This window comes from Schistocerca americana, chromosome 2 (assembly GCF_021461395.2).
Source record: "Schistocerca americana isolate TAMUIC-IGC-003095 chromosome 2, iqSchAmer2.1, whole genome shotgun sequence".
Lineage (NCBI taxonomy): Eukaryota > Metazoa > Arthropoda > Insecta > Orthoptera > Acrididae > Schistocerca > Schistocerca americana.
Window position 1 is genome coordinate 369218209 of NC_060120.1, and position 21162 is coordinate 369239370.

A 21162-nucleotide genomic window follows, 5' to 3' on the forward strand; every position below is an offset into this window, starting at 1 on the left:
ATTCCAGTCACCGATAATTATTAAATTTCGTCTCCTTTCACTACCTGAATAATTTCTTTTATTCAAATAAGGTAAGCACTTTAATAGCAAAAGTGTTTCATTCATGCCATGAGCACTGTAAGGATCATTCCATTGAATGTCTCTGAGGAGTGTCATAAACCTTGCAACTGTGTTGCAAGAAATGGAGAACAATATCCACACACTTTTTGTTTGTAGTTTTCATTGAAATATGTGAGAAACAGTGACAGGTAGCTCCACAAACACAGAGAGGTACTCACAGAGGGGAATGTAATGTAATGGATGTGAACCATTGTTGCCTGCATTGTGTGGCTAACGAGAGAAATGTGGCCTTATTTTGTGCTTCTTGGTTTATATTGTAAAAGTTAAGGCTGACATACAGTTTACTACTACTTGGTCATCTTTGATACTGTGAAACACATATCTTCTACTGCAAGCCCTTTGGTTTCCATGTTTTTCTTGCCTTTAAGATCTTTGGGAACTTGTTCAGTAGATGTTTCACAGTAGAGAAGATGAGCAATTGCTCATAGCTCTTGAGGAATGCATTTTAGAGCTCTTGTTTACTAGACTTCTTTTCTTGTTTTGGTCCATACGACCACATCTGAAAGTTGTCTGTCCAACAATCTTAGTGACTACAGTAGTGGTACATGTATTCCACTGTTAGAGGTATCAGAATGCTTTTTACTTATAACTTTTGACTCGCTTTTGTGAACCAGGGTTCTTTACTTGAGACTGATACATTTATCCTTCTCCATCACCCTTGAAAGTCTGTAACATCATCATGAGATTGCTCTGTATATTGCTTCAGTAAAAATATCAATTTTCACAATGTTGATAAATTAAAATCAGATGCACATAAGCATTTTTTCTTAGTGCTTGTATAAAATTTGTGTGAGATCTTAAGACTTTTGTCAGATAAACAATAATTCTTCTCTGACATGTTAATAAGCAAATGACAAAGACGGTTTTAATGAGAAACAAGCCTCACCCTTTGGAAATGAATTAAAATTTTTAAATATCACTAAATTACTGTATTAGGTTTATTGTGACTGACTGATATGTTTATGATGTATTTTTATTTGTTGCAGGGTGACTGTTGGATATGTATGGAGCTCATGGACACATCATTAGACAAATTCTACAAATTTATTTATGAGAAATTAAATCAAAGGATACCTGAATGCATCTTAGGAAAAATAACAGTTGCCGTAAGTTTTATTTACCATACTGTTACGTGCTCAAAAGGGGAGGGGGGAAGAGTATAGAACTGCATTGTTTTTCACAGTTTAGTTAGTTTAAATTGTTAATCATTTTATTGCCAGCATGTTTGTATCATTGTTTGCTTTTAGTAAATGATAGAATGACTTTTTGTATAAAGTGTCTGTATTGTTATCTTAAGTTACTCACTAAAGTTTTGTTGAAACAGACTGTAACTGCCTTAAACTATTTGAAAGAGAAACTGGCAATCATACATCGTGATGTGAAGCCTAGTAACATTTTGTTGGACAAACGGGGAAACATCAAACTTTGTGACTTTGGTATCTCAGGACAGCTGGTGGACTCAATTGCACGAACAAGGGATGCTGGTTGCCGACCATACATGGCAGTAAGTACAGCTCTCAACCGGGCGAGCCACTAAAATGTTTATGCATTTTATTTATTAAGATTCCTTTTGCCCTTCACATTTCGGAGGAAATATTAACAACATATTGTAAGACTTTTAAAAGTATTTATTTGCTAAATCAAATTATTTTAGTTTTTTCTTTAGACTTATTATGCAGTGATGTTGTCAGTGAGATAAAACTGGGTATAGATGATGCCAGAATATTGTTCATTCATGATCCATGTTACATGCCATTTGCAAGGACTTTAAGCACTCCAATGCTTGCAAAATATGTTTCACAAATATTTTCTGGGAAGAATAGTCAACTATAAGACTACTGCTAAGTAAAGGTGGAAATAATATACTAGATGATGGAATGTAACTGGATGGATTTAAAAAAAATAAAAAAAAAGAATGTGGGAAATCTACTCACCTAGATGTGGCAAGAGTACACACAGATGTCAAAGTTAAGAAAATTAGCAAGCTTACAGAGCCAGTGGCTCCTTCTTTTGGCAGAAGCAATGAAGGGGAAGGTAGAGGGATGAAGAAAAAGGATTGGTGAGGTTTAGAGAATGGGGAGAGTTTGGAAAAGTCACCCAGAACCCAGGTTTGGGGAAGACTTACCTGGCGGGATGAGAAGGAAAGACTGATTGTTGAAAGTCTTGCTCATATGAATATCTCTCTCTCTCTCTCTCTCTCTCTCTCTCTCTCTCTCTCTCTCTCTCGGTGTGTGTGTGTGTGTGTGTGTGTGTGTTTGTGTGTGTGTGTGTGTGTGTGTTTTCTTTTCTTTTCTAAAAAAGGCTTTGGCCAAAAGCTCAACGTGTAACATTTGTGTCAGTTTGCAGCTCAACATTTTATCTTTTCAGTGAGTAACAATCTACCCTTTCCATAATATTGTTGATATTCAAACTTGGACTCTCCAAAACCTCAGAATCCTTTCTACATTTTTGGAATTTCTTCTGTTACAATCTACAGTTAATCACCAATAAACAGTGGTCAGAGTCCACACCTGCCCCTGCAATTGTCTTATGGATTAAAATTTGGTTCTGAAATCTCTGCATTACCTTTATATAATCAATCTGAAAGGTTCCAGCATCCCTCTCTAGGTCCCTTTCTTGTATACACTATTTTTTCATGAGTCTCAAATGAAGTGTTAATGGTGCTTAAATTATGCTTTGTGGAAGATTCTGCCAGGTGGCAGCTTCGTCTTTCATTCCTTTCCCCCAGTCCATATTCTCCTTTCGTTTTCCTTCTCTTCCTATTCCTATTATCAAATTCCAGTCCATTCCTCCATCACAGTTAAATTTTTGATAATCTGATTAATTAGTTTTTATCTCATCATACATTCTTTCAGTCTCTTTATCTGCAGTGCTAATTGGCATATAAACTTGTCTTACTTCAGTGAGTGTTGGCTTCGTGTCTATCATGGCTATGATGAATCATTCAGTATGCTGTTCATGTAGCTTACTTGCATTCCTATTTTCATATTCATTATTAGACCTACTTCTACATTCTTCTTCTGTGGTGCTACAGTCCATGATGAACCTTGGCCTTCCCCTACATTACCCCTATTTAATTTTGTATTTATAACTGTGTATTGACCTGACCAGAAACTCTGTTCCCCCTGCCAACAAACTTCACTAATTCCCCCCCCCCCTCCCCCCCTCCCCCATATCTACCTTCAACCTATCCATTTCCCTTATTAAATTTTCTAAACTACCTGTCTTATGAAGGAGTTTAACATTCAAGCTCTAACCTCTAAAATGACTGTTTTGTTTTTCCTGATGGTCCCTGTCCAGAGATTTGAATGGGTTGAATGGGGAGACTATATTACCTCTGGAATATTGTAGCCAAGATGATGGGATCATTTAACTACACACGAGAACTGCATGCCCTTGGGAAAAAGAATGATTGTAGTTTCCCTTGCTTTCAGCCATTCATAGTATCAGCACAACAAGGCCATGATGGTTGATGTTACAAGACCAGATCAGACTGTCGACCTGCAACTACTGAAAAGTCTGCTGCCACTCTTCAAGAACCACATATACGGTTGGCAGGTCCACAGATATCTCACCATTTTGGTTACACATACAGTACAGCTTTCTGTAATGTTGAGGCCTACAAGGGGCCCCACCTCAGCGAGGCGTGTGGTTCTGGTCACACAGTTTGATAACATTTCACACAACACTATGTCGCCTCTCCTGACTTCACTGTCCTTCAAATACATTCCACAGGTGTCCACAACATTAGGACACAACCAGCCGATTAGCTTCGCTTTTTCCAGGATCCTAATTCCCGCACTCCAGGCCATGACAGTCTGCCTTTTATCAGTGGATTTCCTCATTTGTGGCCTGCATTGTCACTGGAATGATTCCCCATTTGTCTCTGCTCCGCTTACATACTTTCCTTTCATTTCACATACCTAACACATTACCAGACAGCATGCAGTCTAAATGGTTGGTGGTAGTCATAATGCTTTGGCTCATCAGTGTATATAATCAGGCTTTTAGGCTATAAAGCCTGAATCAGTTTCCGTGTATTCAACATAGATCATATCTCACCATTCTTCACATCAATAACAAACAAAAACTGTTGTTTATCTTCATGTTTTTGCAGTGTAATACCCTGATCTTTTAAATTTTGGGATTAAAGCCAAGTAAACTCTTAATTCTTCTTCTACTATTTCGGCTATGTACCTTTCAGCTGTCTTCGGAGTGAGCCAACAAACTGAAGCTGCACTCCTGAAATTTAATGTATCAAGAACTGTTCTGTTACACACCATAAAAACATCCTTTGAAATTTCATGTCCATTGCTTTCTTCTTTTTTGTCAGGAAAATGGGCACTATGTACAACTGATGTTCCTTTATTTCTACAGGGTGGTACATGAAAAACCGACCACAAGTACTAGGCTACTCATTGATGCCTGTCAGTTGTCGTCTATTGTTTTGAAGCTGTTGCTTCCAGTAGCTTATTTGTTATTTCATTACAATCGTATTACTACATGTTTACCTATGTGTTGTTGTACCTGCTCATGGCGGGCAACAATTTGCTTGAAATTGGCGAGCAGTCCATACTCAAGGCCACTTTTCCTTTGCCACCCTGTATTTTACATGGCAGTCCTTTAACCTTTGAGTGGGTGTGCTGTTTTCTGTAACATGAGCAGGCACACAGCATACTTTGTACATATGTCAAGAATAGCTCTGTTTATGGTACCAAGGTAATCATGTATGAGCAATATCACAGTTTAGTGTTAGTTTAATTTAGTGACTATAAAATAAACTTACATTATATGAGCGAAGTCACTGGTTAATTAAATAGTGATAAAATAAAATAAACTTCCATTGTATCATTCTGTTGGCATTTACAAGTATCACCCCACAGTAATGGCCCACTGAAAGCAGTACACTGCGAAATAGCGCCAGATCTCAGCTGACTGCTTCTCAGTTGCTAATTATCTTGTAGACGATTGCCTCATTGTGGGATTATGCTGATAGTTCATAATCTGGGTCGTTTTCTTGCATGGGTCGTAAATTTTTTTTTCTCACCTAACTCGCTGTTTATTTTATATTACTACCACACTCTTGAACATACGACAACATAACTTAGCATAGTGTAAGGTGCAACAATGAAGAAAAAGTAGATATGGGCCCACAGTTGAAAAACAACAATGGAACAGTACAAGATAACGTCATTTGTGGTTGGTGCACTTTATACATACACACACCTGTTCGAGTGCTAATAACATCCGGCTGTTTCAAAAATACATCTTCATATTTTATACCACTGCAGCCAAATCACCTTTGGTTTCTTGATCCAAACTTTTGATTTATTTCACCTTTTGCTATATTTTTTTTGGTTCTCTGTGACAGCTTGGTTTCTTCTTCCTTGATACAGCATTTTGTGTGACTAGAATTTCTGACACTCTTTACTTTTCAACTTTATATTCATCCTCAGCCATTGTCTGCTACATACCGGTGAACCCTTTTTCACTGTCCATTATTATCTTTACTTTAAATTTATTTGCTTGAAACAAATCATTTTTTCTGGATTTATTAATTCTAAAGTCAATTGCCACATTATACTTAACCTTCCAGTTGACTCTTTTTATACATTCCTGTCACAAATTATACACAACCAACATTGCCCCTGAATACCTTCTTTCATCAGTCTATAAATCTAACAGTGCCTAATACATTAAAGTGCCAAAAAACTGGTATACTATTCAAATACAGAGAGATGTAAACAGGCAGAACACAGTGCTGCTTTTGGCAACACCTATAAAAGACAAGTGTCTGGCTCAGTTTTTAGATCGTTTACTGCTGCTACAATGGCAGGTTATTAAGATTTAAGAAAGTTTGAATGTGTTGTTATAGTCAGCACACAGTGATGGGACACAGCATCACTGAGGTAGCGATGAAGTGGGGATATTCCCGTACGACCATTTCACGAGTGTACTGTGAATATCAGGAATCAATAAAACTTCAAATCTCCATATCGCTGCCGTCGGAAAAAGATCTTGCAAGAACGGGACCGATGACGATTGAAGAGAATCATTCAACGTTACATAAGTGCAACCCTTCTGCAAATTGCTGCAGATTTCAATGCTGGGCCATCAACAAGTGTCAGCTTGTGAACCATTCAATGAAACATCATTGATATGGGCATTCGGAGCCGAAGGCCCACTTGTGTACCATTGATGACTGCACAACACAAAGCTTTATACCTCGCATGGGCCCGTCGACACTGACATTGGACTGTTGATGATAGTAACATGTTGCCTGGTCGGACGAGTCTCATTTCATATTGTATCGAGTGGATGGACATGTACGGGTATGGAGACAACCTCATGAACCCGTGCACCCTGCATGTCAGAAGGGACTGTTGAAGCTGTTGGAGGCTCTGTAATGGTGTGGGGCATGTGCAGTTGGAGTGATATGGGACCCCTGATACGCCTAGATGCGACTCTGAAAGATGACACAAAATTAAAACATCTTGTCTGATCACTTGCATCCATTCATGGCTATTGTGCATTCCAATGGACTTGAGAAATTTCAGCAGGACAGTGCGACACCCCACACATCCAGAATTGCTACAGGGTGGTTCCAGGAACACTCTTCTGAGTTTAAACATGTTTGCTAGGGACCAAACTCTCCAGACATGAACATTATTGGGCATATCTGGGATGCTTTACAACGTCCTGTTCAGAAGAGATCTCCACCCCCTCGTACTCTTACAGATTTATGGACAGCCCTGCAGGATTCATGGTGTCAGTTCCCTCAAGCACTACTTCAGACATTAGTCGAGTCCACACTACCTCATGTTGTGGCACTTCTGCTTGCTCGCGGGGGCCCTACACAATATTAGGCAGGTTTACCAGTTACTTTGGCTCTTCTGTGTGTTTTACGTTTGTGTGGCTAGCACTAAGTGCATATACTAAAACTTGGAATATTGTCATCAGCTTTCAGAACTTCTTCGTACATTCTCTCAGAGTTTTCGCAAACTTCATTGCAAGAATTTAATAAAATTTATAGCTTAATATCATTAATCTTAGTTTCCTGGCCGTGTCAGAGATTTCCTTTGCTCGGGGACTCAGTGTTGGTGTTGTCCTCATCATTTCGTCTCATCTTCATCACAAAGATATGAAAGTGCCCAATTGGATCAGATACAAATACTCGCACCAGGCAGTCAAGTGACCTCAGATGGGATCTCCTGGCCAATATCATTTGGTCATATAATTTCATTTATAGCAACATTTACTAGGTTTTATGCTAGCTCCTCCTATTGTGTCTTTTAATCATGGCTGATATTCTTCTCTAATTGTACTATCTGTTTTCCATGCCTTTTATCATTTTATTTGGTTTGGTTCTAGTACTCTCCTGTTTCAAATCTAACAACATTTAGCAATTCAGTGATCATTCTTGCCAAGTCTGTTTTTGTACATACTCTTGTAACCTAGTACTAAAATATTTGCATGTGCATCTTGTTGGTATTTTTCTTTTCCCATACTCTGCTGTGCCAAGGTCGATTTTTTCGATATTGTGTTGCTTTTCAAGTGATGAGATCAAGATTCTCATTTCCAACTGTGGGTAACCCACTGTCCCAGTTTGCAGCCTTTCCTTTCAAATACCTAATCACAAAACAGACATGTTTTGCATTGATGCATGTGCTTGGCAAGAGACAGTAAAACCACGCAAAAATGCTAGTAAGTGTATATTCCACTTTAGTATAAGTGTATTAAAATTTACTTTAATATTAAATTGTGTTAGTTGGACTTTATGCAGTGAGCTTAGGGCTCAACTGCTGTATCTTTTTCTGGAAATACTACTGCACTACATTTGCCATACTTTTTTGTGTTCTGTAATGTGTGTTCTGTAGTAGCTGATGATGCCCGATTAGACAGTGGCTTTGCAGTTCCTGTGCACTTTCTCAACATAAACTTGAACACATTTACCTTTCTCTGAATATCTCGCACGTTTTTGCTTTTTGATGATTTTTGTGTGTTCTTCTTAATTCTCTATAGGTCATGATTTAGACTTGAAAATTTCTCAAGTACCCATATATTTTTGAGAGTTCTGCTACTGCTACTTCTAATTACTGGATTGGTTTTAATTCACTCATTATCCAATTTTGTCTTAATTTAGTTGTAATCTAACTTTTCATATCTAATGCTGCATTCATTTTTCTGTTAATTTTTAACTAGCTGATCTAGCTTTTGTCAGTAACTATTTGTTACTACCTCCTCCCCCATTTGTTTGTAGCCTTCTTATCTTGTTTACATTTTTTCTGTCTCTTTCTGCCCTGACATGATTTGTGGTATCATCCTGTATGTATCTTGGTGCATCTGTTTCATAACCTCTGTGCTTTTTTCTGGCTTTTCTGTATGTTAAAATCAACATCTACACATATACTCCACTAGCCAAGCGGCGTGTAGCGGAGGGCACACTCCTTTTTGGAGTAAGTGACAGTGCGGAATCGAGTCGAATGCCTTTCGAGAAATATGGCATCAACCTGGGAGCCGGTATCTAGAACCTGTTCTATATCAGGTAGAAAGAGGGCCAGCTGTGTCTCGCGTGACCGCTGTTTCCTAAAACAGTGCTGGTTTCTGCAGATGAGCTTCTCAGAGTCTAGAAAGGTCATTATGTCTGAACACAAAATATGTACCATGATTCTACAACAAATCGATGTCAGTGAAAGTGGCCAGAAATTATGTGCATCCGATTTTCTACCCTATTTATAGATTGCTATGACCTGGGTCTTTTTCCAGTCTCGTCGAACTTTCCGTTGTTCCAATGATCTCTGATAGATGATGGATAACAATGCTGCTATATTTGTAGCGTACTGTCTGGGCCAGATACCTTCTTGGCGTCTAAGGATCTTAACTGTTTTACAATACACTAAACACTATGTCAGCCATCCTTGTGTTTGTTCGATAATTGAGAGGGGGAATGGTGCTGCAGTCCTCTACTGTAAATGAGTTTTTGAAAGCTAGGTTTAGAATTTCGGCCTTCTGTTTATCATCTTCCATTACATTACCTGTACTGTCAGCAAGAGAAGGTGTTGAATTATTTATAGTGTTCATAGATTTTATGTATGACCAAAATTTTTTGAGGTTATTTTTAGAATCTGAAGATAAAATATTGCTTATGTCCCCCGTGATAAACGTGTAATTTTCCCAGTCAGTGGATGCTAGATTAGAGTCTCCACCTATAACTAATGGATAATTTGGATATTCATTTCCTATGTATTCAAGACTTTCCCTGACACGTTCTGTGACATTTGTTGCGGATGCTGGTGGTCTATAAAAACATCCTAATACAATGGTCACTCCTTGTGTGATTGACAGCTTTATCCAGACTATTTCACAGTCCAACCCAGTATCGATCTCAACTGCGTTTAAGCAGCTTTTAACTGCAATGAACACACCACCTCCCATAGGATCAGTCCTATCCTTCCTAAACATTGTCCAATCTGAGTTCAAAATTTCACTGCTATTTGTGTCTGATTTCAACCAGCTTTCGCTACCTAATACAATATTGGGATTGCTACTGTTTATTTCGGAGAGTAACTCAGGGATCTTGCTAGAGACACTTTGACAATTTACTAACATGAGATTTAGCATATTTAAATGACCTGTTTAGGCGAACTAACAACTTTTACAGTTGGCACACCCACATCAGTGTCACGAATTGGTAATTTTTCAGTCCAATGGTTTGTTTCCCGTGGGTGTATTATCAGCTTTTAACGCTCTGCTCAATCATATTCTGCTAATGTCCAGAGATCCTAAAAGTTTGAATTCAGCACTTGTTTCTCCCTCATTTTTATCATGTATTCCAGTAACTACTCGTGATTGCACTTCTAGTATTGGTGTTATAATTCTGATTTCTATTAAAGTTAATGAAAATGAAAACTATAAACACCCAAATTACTATTAAATTATCACACAAATAATAATGTACTACTTTTAAAAATAATTACCTATAGCAGCAAATGTGCAACATGACTTGAGAATATTCCTCATTGTGCTGTTGTTGAACTCAAGAGATAAGAAAAGTCAGAGGTAATGATCTAGTGGAAATAGGCTAGAAAACATTAGTAAACATGCTAGTGCAATATAGAATGTGTAAGACTGTAGACAATAATACATTGAGTAGTCTGGAGGTGGTTGTTATTCAAGAGTGGATGATGGAGGGATGGATGATGATGATAGAATTAAGAACAAGGTTTCATTACTTTCTTTATGTTTACTAAATTTTGTGAAAGACAATCCAACTACCATAATCTTTTGCGTTTAATAAGGAAAATTTTCATCACCTTTCCATACTTTTGAAGTACAAGATAAATCATACAGTTTCATACAGCCCTTTCTTGCAGCCTTCTTTGATGTAGATAAATTTCACTTCCATAAATTACAGCATTTCAACAGACCAACTGTCTAGCCTTTTTTTGCATATGTAACTATATTTGACAGTTCTTTTTTTGTGGGTAGCAGGGGGATTGTGTGTGTTGGGAGGAGGAGTGGGTGAGACTTGTTTGTGGGCTTTTAGAACCAAAAATTAAGTTCAAGCCAAAGAATTTTTTTAAAGCAATACTAATAAAAACACTGCTCTAAAATTATTCGCGTGAGGTTATAAAATAAATGTTGCATGCACTGTGACTGAATACATTAAAGTTAGTGTGTATGATATTGGGGAATGCCCTTGTTGTCCATCATTTGTCACTGTGCTAAGCTATTTTGTTCTGAACAATCTGTGTTGCTTAAAACTGTGCCTTTTAGATATCCCCAAAAGAATCCTTACAACACATAACTGAAGTTCTCTCAAAATCATACAATCACTGAAGAGACAGTACATTTTGCTCATTCTAGTGTTAGAGAAGGGAAACAGCCACTTGATGTGTTCTGATGAACGCATGAGACTTGTATAAAAGGGGGTGAAACCAGTTGTATACTGATTCAGCATTGCACATCAAGCATCAATCACCCTTATGTAAAGGATTTTTCAGATGTCGTGCTGGGGGTTTTAATTGATAAAACACATTAATTTTGAGAACGGATACTTTATTAATTATGGAACCATTGAAAGCATGTCCTGTCCATGAGTGAAGTGTAATTAAGTCAATAAAATCCCAAAGAAGCTTTTAAAATTATCAAAAGTATTCCATTCACTGCCACTGTTAGCCCTCTTTTACTTTACATTAAGACATTGTCTGTATTTGACAGTGTCTGTTAAGTTTGGTCCATTGAACTTTACAGACACTGTCAAATACAGACACTGGTGTAACATGGTTCATGCGAAAGCCTAAGCAACCTGATGAGAAAGCTGAACATGTCCCTCCTTGTGTAGGAATCATGTAATTGTGCAAGCAGTGAGGGAAGCTGACACTGGGACCTATGGGAAGTTTAGTTTTTTCCATGAAGCATGCTTTGATAGCCAAAGCGATTAAGGTGACCACTTGTGTAAAGTGGGAAATTCCGGGTTCGAGTCCCAGTCTGACATACATTTTCATTTGTTTCCAGTAAATTGTATAGCTGTGCTGGTACCACATTCACAGTATGTGAACACCTGGCTATTGAACTTCCTGGACATAAATCCAATTGAGAATCTGTGGAACCACCTCAATTGGGTTGTTTACTCTGTGGATCCTCAACAGAGCAGCCTAGCACAGCTGACCACAGCACTGGAATTGGCACATCTCCACATCTCTGTTTGTACCTTCCAGAGCCTCATTGACACTCTAACTACATTTTCACAATGCTTAAGGTGTTTTTTTCTGTCCTTTTACAAGTGGTCACATTAATTTGACTGGGCTATGTATAACACAATAAAGACACGCACGCATTTTGATATCCTGTCAATAAACATCACATCAAAATTTTAGTAGGAGTCTATCTTAGTGTAAGTCATAAACTCTGTGTCCTGTAGCAAGTGAGACTGAATGTAATGAATGCCTTATAAGTCCATGCAGATACAAATATATGTCTGGAGGTAACAGGAGTAGTGTTTAAACTTTCATTCATGATGTGAAATCTTTGTCTGCAAGTATACCATAGTAACAAATTGTATTAAATAATGTTCACCTTTTGCTTTGATTTCCATTTCCTGTTTCATACTAAAATGAATGTTTGCTTTTACAGCCAGAGAGGATAGATCCTCACAGAGCACGTGGTTATGATGTCCGCTCAGATGTCTGGTCCTTAGGAATTACTCTCATGGAAGTTGCAACAGGTCATTTTCCATACCCAAAGTGGAACTCAGTCTTCGATCAACTTAATCAAGTTGTGCAAGGCGACCCTCCTCGCCTCTCACCCAATGATAATGGAAATCATTTCACAATGGAATTTGTAAACTTTGTTAATACTTGGTAATATTTTGATTATTTACTGTTAGTTTGTGATTTGTGTGTGTGTGTGTGTGTGTGTGTGTGTGTGTGTGTGTGTGTGTGGTGTGTGTTTTGGGGAGGTGGGGTGGGTGATAATATATTTTAAATTAATTTCATAGTTTTGTTTTGTGAATTATGGTGCATTGTAACACTTTTCTTGTGTAGTTTTGATGAAACATGTTTTTGTAGACTATAAGATGTAACTGAATTGTTTTAACTTTTTTATTTCAGCCTCATTAAAGAAGAAACACAGCGTCCAAAGTACAGTAAATTGCTGGAGCATGAGTTCATTGTCAGAAGTGATCAGGAGTCAGTAGATGTTGCACATTATGTGAGCAATATCTTGGACAGTATGGCAAACAATGGTGCCACTATGTTCACTATGAACCAGCCATGATGACAATCATGTTATGTTAGTTTAACTTATGAACTCTGGAATCCCTGTTGGCTTCCACATGTCCTTTCCCCCAGAAAACTGGGTTTTGGAATTGTGGCTTTATTGATGGTCCTATGTCCAGTATCTGCTAGTGTCAGGAGAGTATTATGGAAGTAAACGAAGTGAGACTGGCATGTGCACTGTGGATGGAATTGGAATATGTTCCATACACTTTTATATAAAAGGGAAAAAAAATGTTGGAATTGGTTTAAGACACCCGTCATTTTGCTCATGTAATTATGTATTGGGATATCAAGAATGCCTATAGTACAATCACATTCTGTATTTTAACATGTATTGATCCTTGCTCATTTGTAGTGTTTTAAATGTTGACACCCTAAATTGTTAAATCAACTAGTAACTTCATGTAGCCCATAATCTTCTCTAAAGTTACATATAGTTTGAGAAGTAGTGCTGTGAAATCACCTTTTTTAACTTCAGATTGTTGTACTGAAGAGCAGACACTCATATTTTTATTGCAATGTGTTGTAGTGCCATGGCAGACCATTTTTATGTATAACAGTGTCTGACTGGTCCAGCAATTCCTCTTACCCAAAGAATGGGTATTATATAAAATTGTAAATATTGATGTTAGTGGACTAGTGATTTGCCGTTGTGTGATAACAAACTATTGTTTGCAAAAGTATTTATTTACAATTAATAGTCGAAGGCTGTGCAATAATGGAATTTTCTGTTTCTAGCAATTTGTGTCTTGCCTCTTCAAAGGTAGACATAACAATGAGTCAGATATTTTTAAGGAAATGAAACTATCTGTTTTATAAATGCTAGAAATTCTGTGATTTTTCCATTAATTTTGTTATTTTTGTCTTCTAGACATACATGTTCATATGAGGTATTCTGCTGTATTTGTTGAAGAAGAGATATGACCTCATTTTGTATTTATTTATTTCTCTATCTTGCTTCGTTATGGTTCTCATTGTATTACTTTGGAAAGGCTTATCAGCTGTTAGTTTTCATTCATTCAGCCAGAATCTATATTTCAAATTTGGAAAAAAATTCTCATTTGTCCTGTATTTGTTTATCCCTTCTCAGGTTTTTTTAGAATAATAAACTATCACCTGCTGGTCTTAATTAGAATTTTTTCCTCCTTTATACTTATTGTGACTGCAGTTTGCAGTAGTAGCCTACTTGTGAAAATGGCAGAAAAAACTTGTCACACATTCTTCTTGCAAGAGTCATGGAATCACTCAGATGATTGTTGTAATACAGATGTTAAATTTATATATATATAAAAAGAAAATGAAATCAGCAACAGTCCAAAAATTCTTATTAAAGAGAACTGCACTGTATAATATTTACTCACTGGCCATATAATGTAATGTCAGACTCTTTTTTTTTTTACATAAACATTTATTGGAAGATAGTTTTCATTTTATTCCTGCCATACTGCTGTAAGATTATTGTCAGAAATCTTTAAAACATGTTTGTATTTTTATTGAAGTGGAAATCTATGCTTTTTGGTAATTTATTTGTGGATAAACTGTATCTTCCGTCTTGCAATATTATGAAATCCATAATTTACTGATACAGTACATGTGTCACTAAAGGACTGATAATACACTGAGAAATATGTAATGGTGAAATAGTGACATTTCAGCAGTGTAATAGATTCTTTAGTTCAGTGTAGTTGCTGATTATTTACTAAATTATTCTTGTCAACATTAGTGACAGTTACAAAAACACTTTAAGCATTAACTGTCAAACATATTGAATGTACCTTTTTGTTACTCCTTATTCATCAGATGTAATGAAAAAAAAAAAACTAATATTTGTTTCAAATGAAAAATCATGCATTGAAAAAATTAGCACCTAGTTGCAAAATGGTGGCTAACTTTACACAAGAACCATGTAGATGCCTCTTTAAACTGACAAATGGAAGTAGCAGGTAGCACAAATATGCCAGCAGATATTTGTAGTTATGTACTGTATTCACTGTTGAGATGGTTATGTATGGACATTGAGCAGCAAACAATCATTAAAACTTTGTGTAGCAGCCTCATATGTACAAGTAAATATCAACAAAAAACTGATGTGACACAATAATAATGTTGAGTAGGTTTGTGTAAGTTTCATCTCTTGTACCTTAATTTCTGTTCCCAGTTGACATAACATTTATGTCAATTTTATTGGTTCTTTGAAGACATGCATTAAGGTTGTTGCTGTCTAGAATTTGATTAAAGGAGTGAGAAGCTGAATAATATACTGTCTACCTGAGGTGTGCTATTCATTTTTTTCCCGCCAACTTGAATTTAATAGTGTGGTTTATACTTTGTAGAATATATACTGAAGTATATTCCTTACAAATGTATTATTTTTGACTTGGTAGAAAGTATTTCTGTTTCACAGTTGTATCTTGTAGATACAATCTGCTTCTTGTACTGAAACAGAAAATTGAATTTTCTTGAAAAGAATGTTTAAATATTCACACAGAAGTTTTGAATTTACTGTAAGAATAACTTTAATGAATTGTGACCTTTTTTACGTACTGCTCCAATCAAACAAAAGAAGAGACACATTTGGTGAGCATTATTTTAAAAATTACTGCTTTCCGCTGAATTGAGAATTATGTCTACATTAAAATTTTTAAAGAGTATGAGTTTTTTCTGTGAAAAATAGATCTTGGATAATATGAAAGATCAAATAAATTATATGAACATGTCCATTAGAAATGTAATTTATTAGTTTTCCCTGCAGTAGCATCTAACAGCGCCCTGCCTAAAAGTTTACAAGTGATGCTGTGTCCTGTTATCCAGGCGCGTAATATTCTTTCTTGGTGCAACTTTCAAAATAAAAGCTATATTTAGCAATTGTTTCTTGATTTAATACTCCATGTTTTGCTACATGTCATGCTGACCTTAGTCGACAGTAATTATTGAGCTAGGGTTTTCACTGGGATTTATGTAGGGAATGAACGAAATTTTGTCGTCTCTGCAGTTTTTGCGGCTAGTAGCTCTACCAGTCATTTGATATGACTGAAAGCAACTGCTCTCTCTCTCTCTCTCTCTCTCTCTCTCTCTCTCTCTAATTTAATGTGAGAATAAGAACATTAACTGTGGTATTCTGTTTTGATCTGCATGATTAGGAATCAGTATTCCTTCACCATGAAATTATTATTATTATTATTATTATTATTATTACTTTCTTTAAATATAACATTTATGAGACACTCAGATTTTTGTCCATAATTTCAAGAGTTGTTTAGTACTCAGTGTTTCTTATTGTTAAAATAATTGTCACAAATTATAAATATTGCTTATGTATTGTTTGAGTTGATATAACCCAACAAGAAATCAGTTTTACCCTTTTTTATCTTCCATGAGCTTCAAGTGACATGTTACTCATGTATTTTGTTCAGGATGTTGTGTTATTGTGGTTCAATCCAAAGACTGGTCTGATGCAGTTCTTCATGCTACTCTATCTTTCGCAAACCTCTTCATCTCTGAGTAACTACGACAACCTATATCCTTCTGAATCTGTTTACTGTATTAATCTCTTGGTCTCCCTCTACATTTTTTATCCCCCATGCTTCCCCTCCAGTACTCAATTGATGATCCCTGAATGCCTCAAAATTTGTTTTCTAGTCAGGTTGTACCACAAATTTCTCTTCTCCCTAATTCTATTTGGTACCTCCTTGTGAGTTACGTGACCTACCCATCTAATCTCCAGTATTCTTCTGTAGCACCACATTTTGAAAGCATTTATTATCTTCTTGTCTAAACTGTTTATCATCCATGTTTCACTTGCATACATGGCTACACTTCATACAAATACTCTCAGAAAGGACTTCCTGACATTTAATCTATACTCAATGTTAACAAATTTCCCTTCTTCAGTAACACTTTTCTTGCCATTACCAGGCTACATTTTAAATCCTGAACCATCATCAGTTATTTTGCTGTCCAAATAGCAAAACTCATCTATTACTTTAAGTGTCTCATTTCCTAATCTAAATCCCTCAGCATCACCTGATTTGATTTGAGGTACACTCTATTATCCTCGTTTTGTATCTGTCAATGTTCATCTTGTATCCTTGTTCAGGATTTCATTCCATTCAATGCAAACAGTATTACTGTTTGACTTGTTCTCCTTTACTGTTCACATGAAATCCTACTGGCAGAGAGTTTTGTACATTGCTTGATTGCTGTTTTGTTAAGAGGGTGTGTTGAAAAGTAATGGATCTGAATTTTTTATGTGAAAACTCTTAAAGATTTTTAAATAAAACAAATGTTATTAACATTGAACAATTTTATTCTGCATGTCTACTTATTTGCAGTCCTCTGCCACTGGAGGTCTTTGTATTGTAGCATTTAATGTATCTGTCTGTAACATAATTATGTTGGTTCTTGAGAAACAGCCTGCTGTAACTGAGTTCCATTTTGAAAAGTTTATCCACACATGGAGCACCCTCTCCTTGAGCATGACAATGCCAGACCACTCATGAGTGCTGTGGCATTTGGAACAATCTGACATCTGGTGTTCACTGTCATCAGTCATCCTCCATACAGTTCTGATTTGGTCTCAACAGATTTTCATCTACAGCAGAGTCCCAGTAATCCGAATGTTCGTTTAATCCGAATATGAAAAATGTTAGTCTGAGTATGGAAAACTGTGCAGTAAACTGCTGTACATACACACTATTTTAATTTACACAGTACAGTAAACATGTATTAGAAAATTGGCAAGAAAACATTAGGTTTAAACAATGCATAACAATGAAAAAAAGCTGTCAAACTTACTAAAATACAGCAGACATTTTATCCCTACTTTTTAGATGACAAAAACTTAGTCATTGTTTTTTGGCGTAATGAAGTCAGTCTGTTATATGATGCATAGTTTCGCCATCATCTCACAAACATCAAATCAGCAGGTGTAGCAGTGGGCTGTTGCTCCAAATAACTAGATTGTCCTGAAATTCAAGAGATGTCCACAGTTTTCTCCACGATTTTCTCAGAGTGTTTTCTGAAATATTCTTCAAAGGCCTCAACTGGCCCAATAAACAACATCCTTCACATTAGTCTTTTTTATTTTGTCCTGTAAAGGAATGCTATCATCTTGGATCAGCATTCTTAAAAATTGTTTTCTGTAAATCAGTTTTAATGTTTGCAGTACACCCTTGTCCATTGGCTGTGGAAGTGGTGTAATATTCAGCAGCAAAAACTTCACCACAATTTCTCCATCACATAATTCCTCAGTCCTGGGGTAAGATGGCGTGTTATCAATTAAAAGGATTGCATGGGGAGACAAATTATTTTCCTTAGAAAACCATTGAACAGAGGAAACAAACTGGCCCTGAAACCATTCTTTGAACAGCTTGCCATCCATCCATGCTTTTTCCGGGTTGTGATAATATACAGGCAGGGACTTCATGTTGCAGTTTTTAAAAGCTCTGAGCCTAGCAGATTTGCTGGTCAGCATTAAAGGCAGCTTGTGATTACCAGCATTGTTGCTGCACACTAATAAAGCCACACGATCTTTGCACATTTTAAAACCAGCAGCATGGCCTTCTGCTTTTGATGCCAGGCTTTTTGTTGGCAATGCCCTAAAATTAAGGCCAGTCTCGTCTGCGTTATAAATTTGTTGGTGGAATACTTACCCTGTCTTATCATTTTTCAAACTCACCCAAGTATTCTTTCGCTGCATCTCTCCAGTAATTGTTAGCTGATGGATTCCATGATGTTTTATGAATCTGTCCAACCAACCCGTACCCACTCGCACTAAAAGAATTGTCACCATTCATTAACTTGTTCCAGTAAACAGCCTTCTCCTGAACCAGTGCTCCACTCAAAGAAGTCCCCCTTTCTCTTTCTTGCGTAAAACAAAGGAAAGAGCTTCATCCACTTTATCATATTGGGACTGTTTCAAAGTCTGCCGAATTTTGAGTGTTTTCCCCGAAGACATTGCACAGGACTGTTCAAGCTTCATTCGGTTCTTCCTCCAATCACAAATGGTTGCTTTACCAACAACCAGTTCCATTGCCAGTTTAGATACATTCTCACCATTGTATATCTGCTTCAAAGCATTCCGTTTTTCTTCGAGATTTAATGTTGTATGTTTTTGTTTACTAATGAATGCACCACTATACCATAACGAATACAATACAACTGTTAGAAGTGCCAGCGATCAATAACTAACATAACCGAGCACTTTGCGAGCCAACTGGCTGTGCACTGACCTCAGACACTACAAAGGTCTCAACAATGCATGGCAGTAAGGGCAAGGAGTGAGAGTAAGCCATGGTTCCCACACTTGTTCCCATTTGTTACCTACTTATCTGCTTGGTATACTTCATTCTAGAAACTCGTCACCGTAATTCCGGCTAATCCGAACAAATTGGTAATCTGAACACGGTCTGGTCCCAATTAGTTTGGATTAACAGGACTCTACTGTATTTCTAAAACTTAAAGAACACCTACAAGGACTTAACTTTAAACCATGGTTCTGAAACTGCCTTTTCGACTGACTCCTGCTTTCTTTACTTTGAGAATGGTAGCTAAGCCCACTTTTGTAACACAACCGTCTGTATGCATTGATCATAATGAACATACCGTATTTACTCGAATCTAAGCCACACTTTTTTTCCGGTTTTTGTAATCCATAAAACCTTCTGCGGCTTAGAATCGAGTGCAAAGTAAGTGGAAGTTATTAAAGATGTGGGTAGGTGCTGCCACAACTAACTTCTGCCATCGAATATATGTAGCGCTACAGAGGCATGCTTTGCAGGCACGAAGATAAATACTGGCGCCAAAACCTCTGCGTCAGTAAATGAATTAAAAAAATGGGGAAGACGAGCTTTTTTCTCCGCCTCGAGTTTCGACCACTGCATTTTCATACATTATCCAACGAAGTAAATAGAAATTCCATATTGTTCATTTTCAAATGTCGCAGCATTTCAATGTACTACGAAAATCTGACTGGCAAGACTGTTTGTTAATATGGCCAACTCTACGCTCTGAATTTTTTCCTACCTTTAAGAAGAGATGGTTGCTAATAGGAACCTTTATGAATTGTGAATCACATGCAGTATTCTCTTCGCCGTAAGTATAATACGAATAAAAACATTTTGCCATGTATTCTTTCATGTTTGCTGCTATCTCATTTAAATCCTGTCTGCCTAATAAACTAAGAAACTAGAGTGAGACAACAGCAAACGCGGAAGAATATACATATCATGTCATGTTTATATTCGTATTATTCTTATGCCTGATAGTGATACAGTCAGAAATGAAGCACGGCAATTGACTAGATTTTTAAATCTAAGATGACTAATTTCTGTGCAGAATGTAATGTACTAAACAGGCGCCTGCAAAGATTTTCAAACGGAGAAATATTTTCGCTAAACTCTCGTTCAGAACATGTTCTATCATACGCATTCTATTATTTGGTTCTTGTTGATCATTATCAAAGAAAGCAGCAGTGTAAGTAACAACAAGTAGCAGTCTCTTGCCATTGTTTCACTTATGAGACAATTCTTCTCTTTTTTCTTTTTAAATTGTAAGCGTTAGGCCCCTACAAAACCTTTCACCTGACTCCATCAACCTCCTGACCCCACCAACACCCCGCAAACCTACCTTCTTCCTAAAATTCACAAACCCAATCATCCCGGCCGACTCATTGTAGCTGGTTACCAAGCCCCCACAGAACGTATCTCTGCCTACGTAGATCAACACCTTAAACCCATTACATGCAGTCTCCCATCCTTCATCAGACACCAACCACTTTCTCGAACGCCTGGAATCCTTACCCATTCTGTTACCCCCGGAAACCATCCTTGTAACCATTGATGCCACTTCACACAAATACACAAATATTCCGCATGTCCAGGGCCTCACTGCGTTGGAGCACTTCCTTTCACGCCGATCACCTGCCACCCTACCTAAAACCTCTTTCCTCATTACCTTAGCCAGCTTCATCCTGACCCACAACTTCTTCACTTTTGAAGGCCAGACATACCAACAATTAAAGGGAACAGCCATGGGTACCAGGATGGCCCCCTCGTACGCCAACCTATTCATGGGTCGCTTAGAGGAAGCCTCCTTTGTTACCCAGGCCTGCCAACCCAAAGTTTGGTACAGATTTATTGATTACATCATCATGATCTGGACTCACAGTGATGAAGAACTCCAGAATTTCCTCTCCAACCTCAACTCCTTTGGTTCCATCAGATTCACCTGGTCCTACTCCAAATCCCATGCCACTTTCCTTGAC

The 21162-nt window shown here is 37.2% G+C and overlaps 1 protein-coding gene across 4 annotated transcripts in view; it reads left to right on the forward strand.

Annotated features, from left to right (window-relative positions):
- LOC124593978 (dual specificity mitogen-activated protein kinase kinase 4-like) overlaps nt 1-15619 on the forward strand; it is a 127664-nt gene extending 112045 nt beyond the window's left edge. For all 4 annotated transcript variants that reach the window (XM_047132327.1, XM_047132329.1, XM_047132328.1 and 1 more), the window contains 4 exons: nt 1107-1226; nt 1445-1624; nt 12256-12482; nt 12732-15619. In XM_047132327.1, coding sequence (XP_046988283.1) covers nt 1107-1226; nt 1445-1624; nt 12256-12482; nt 12732-12897 — 693 coding nt within the window. In that variant the 3' untranslated portion in view covers nt 12898-15619. The remainder of the gene's footprint in view (nt 1-1106; nt 1227-1444; nt 1625-12255; nt 12483-12731) is intronic.
- Nucleotides 15620-21162: the final 5543 nt, after the last annotated feature.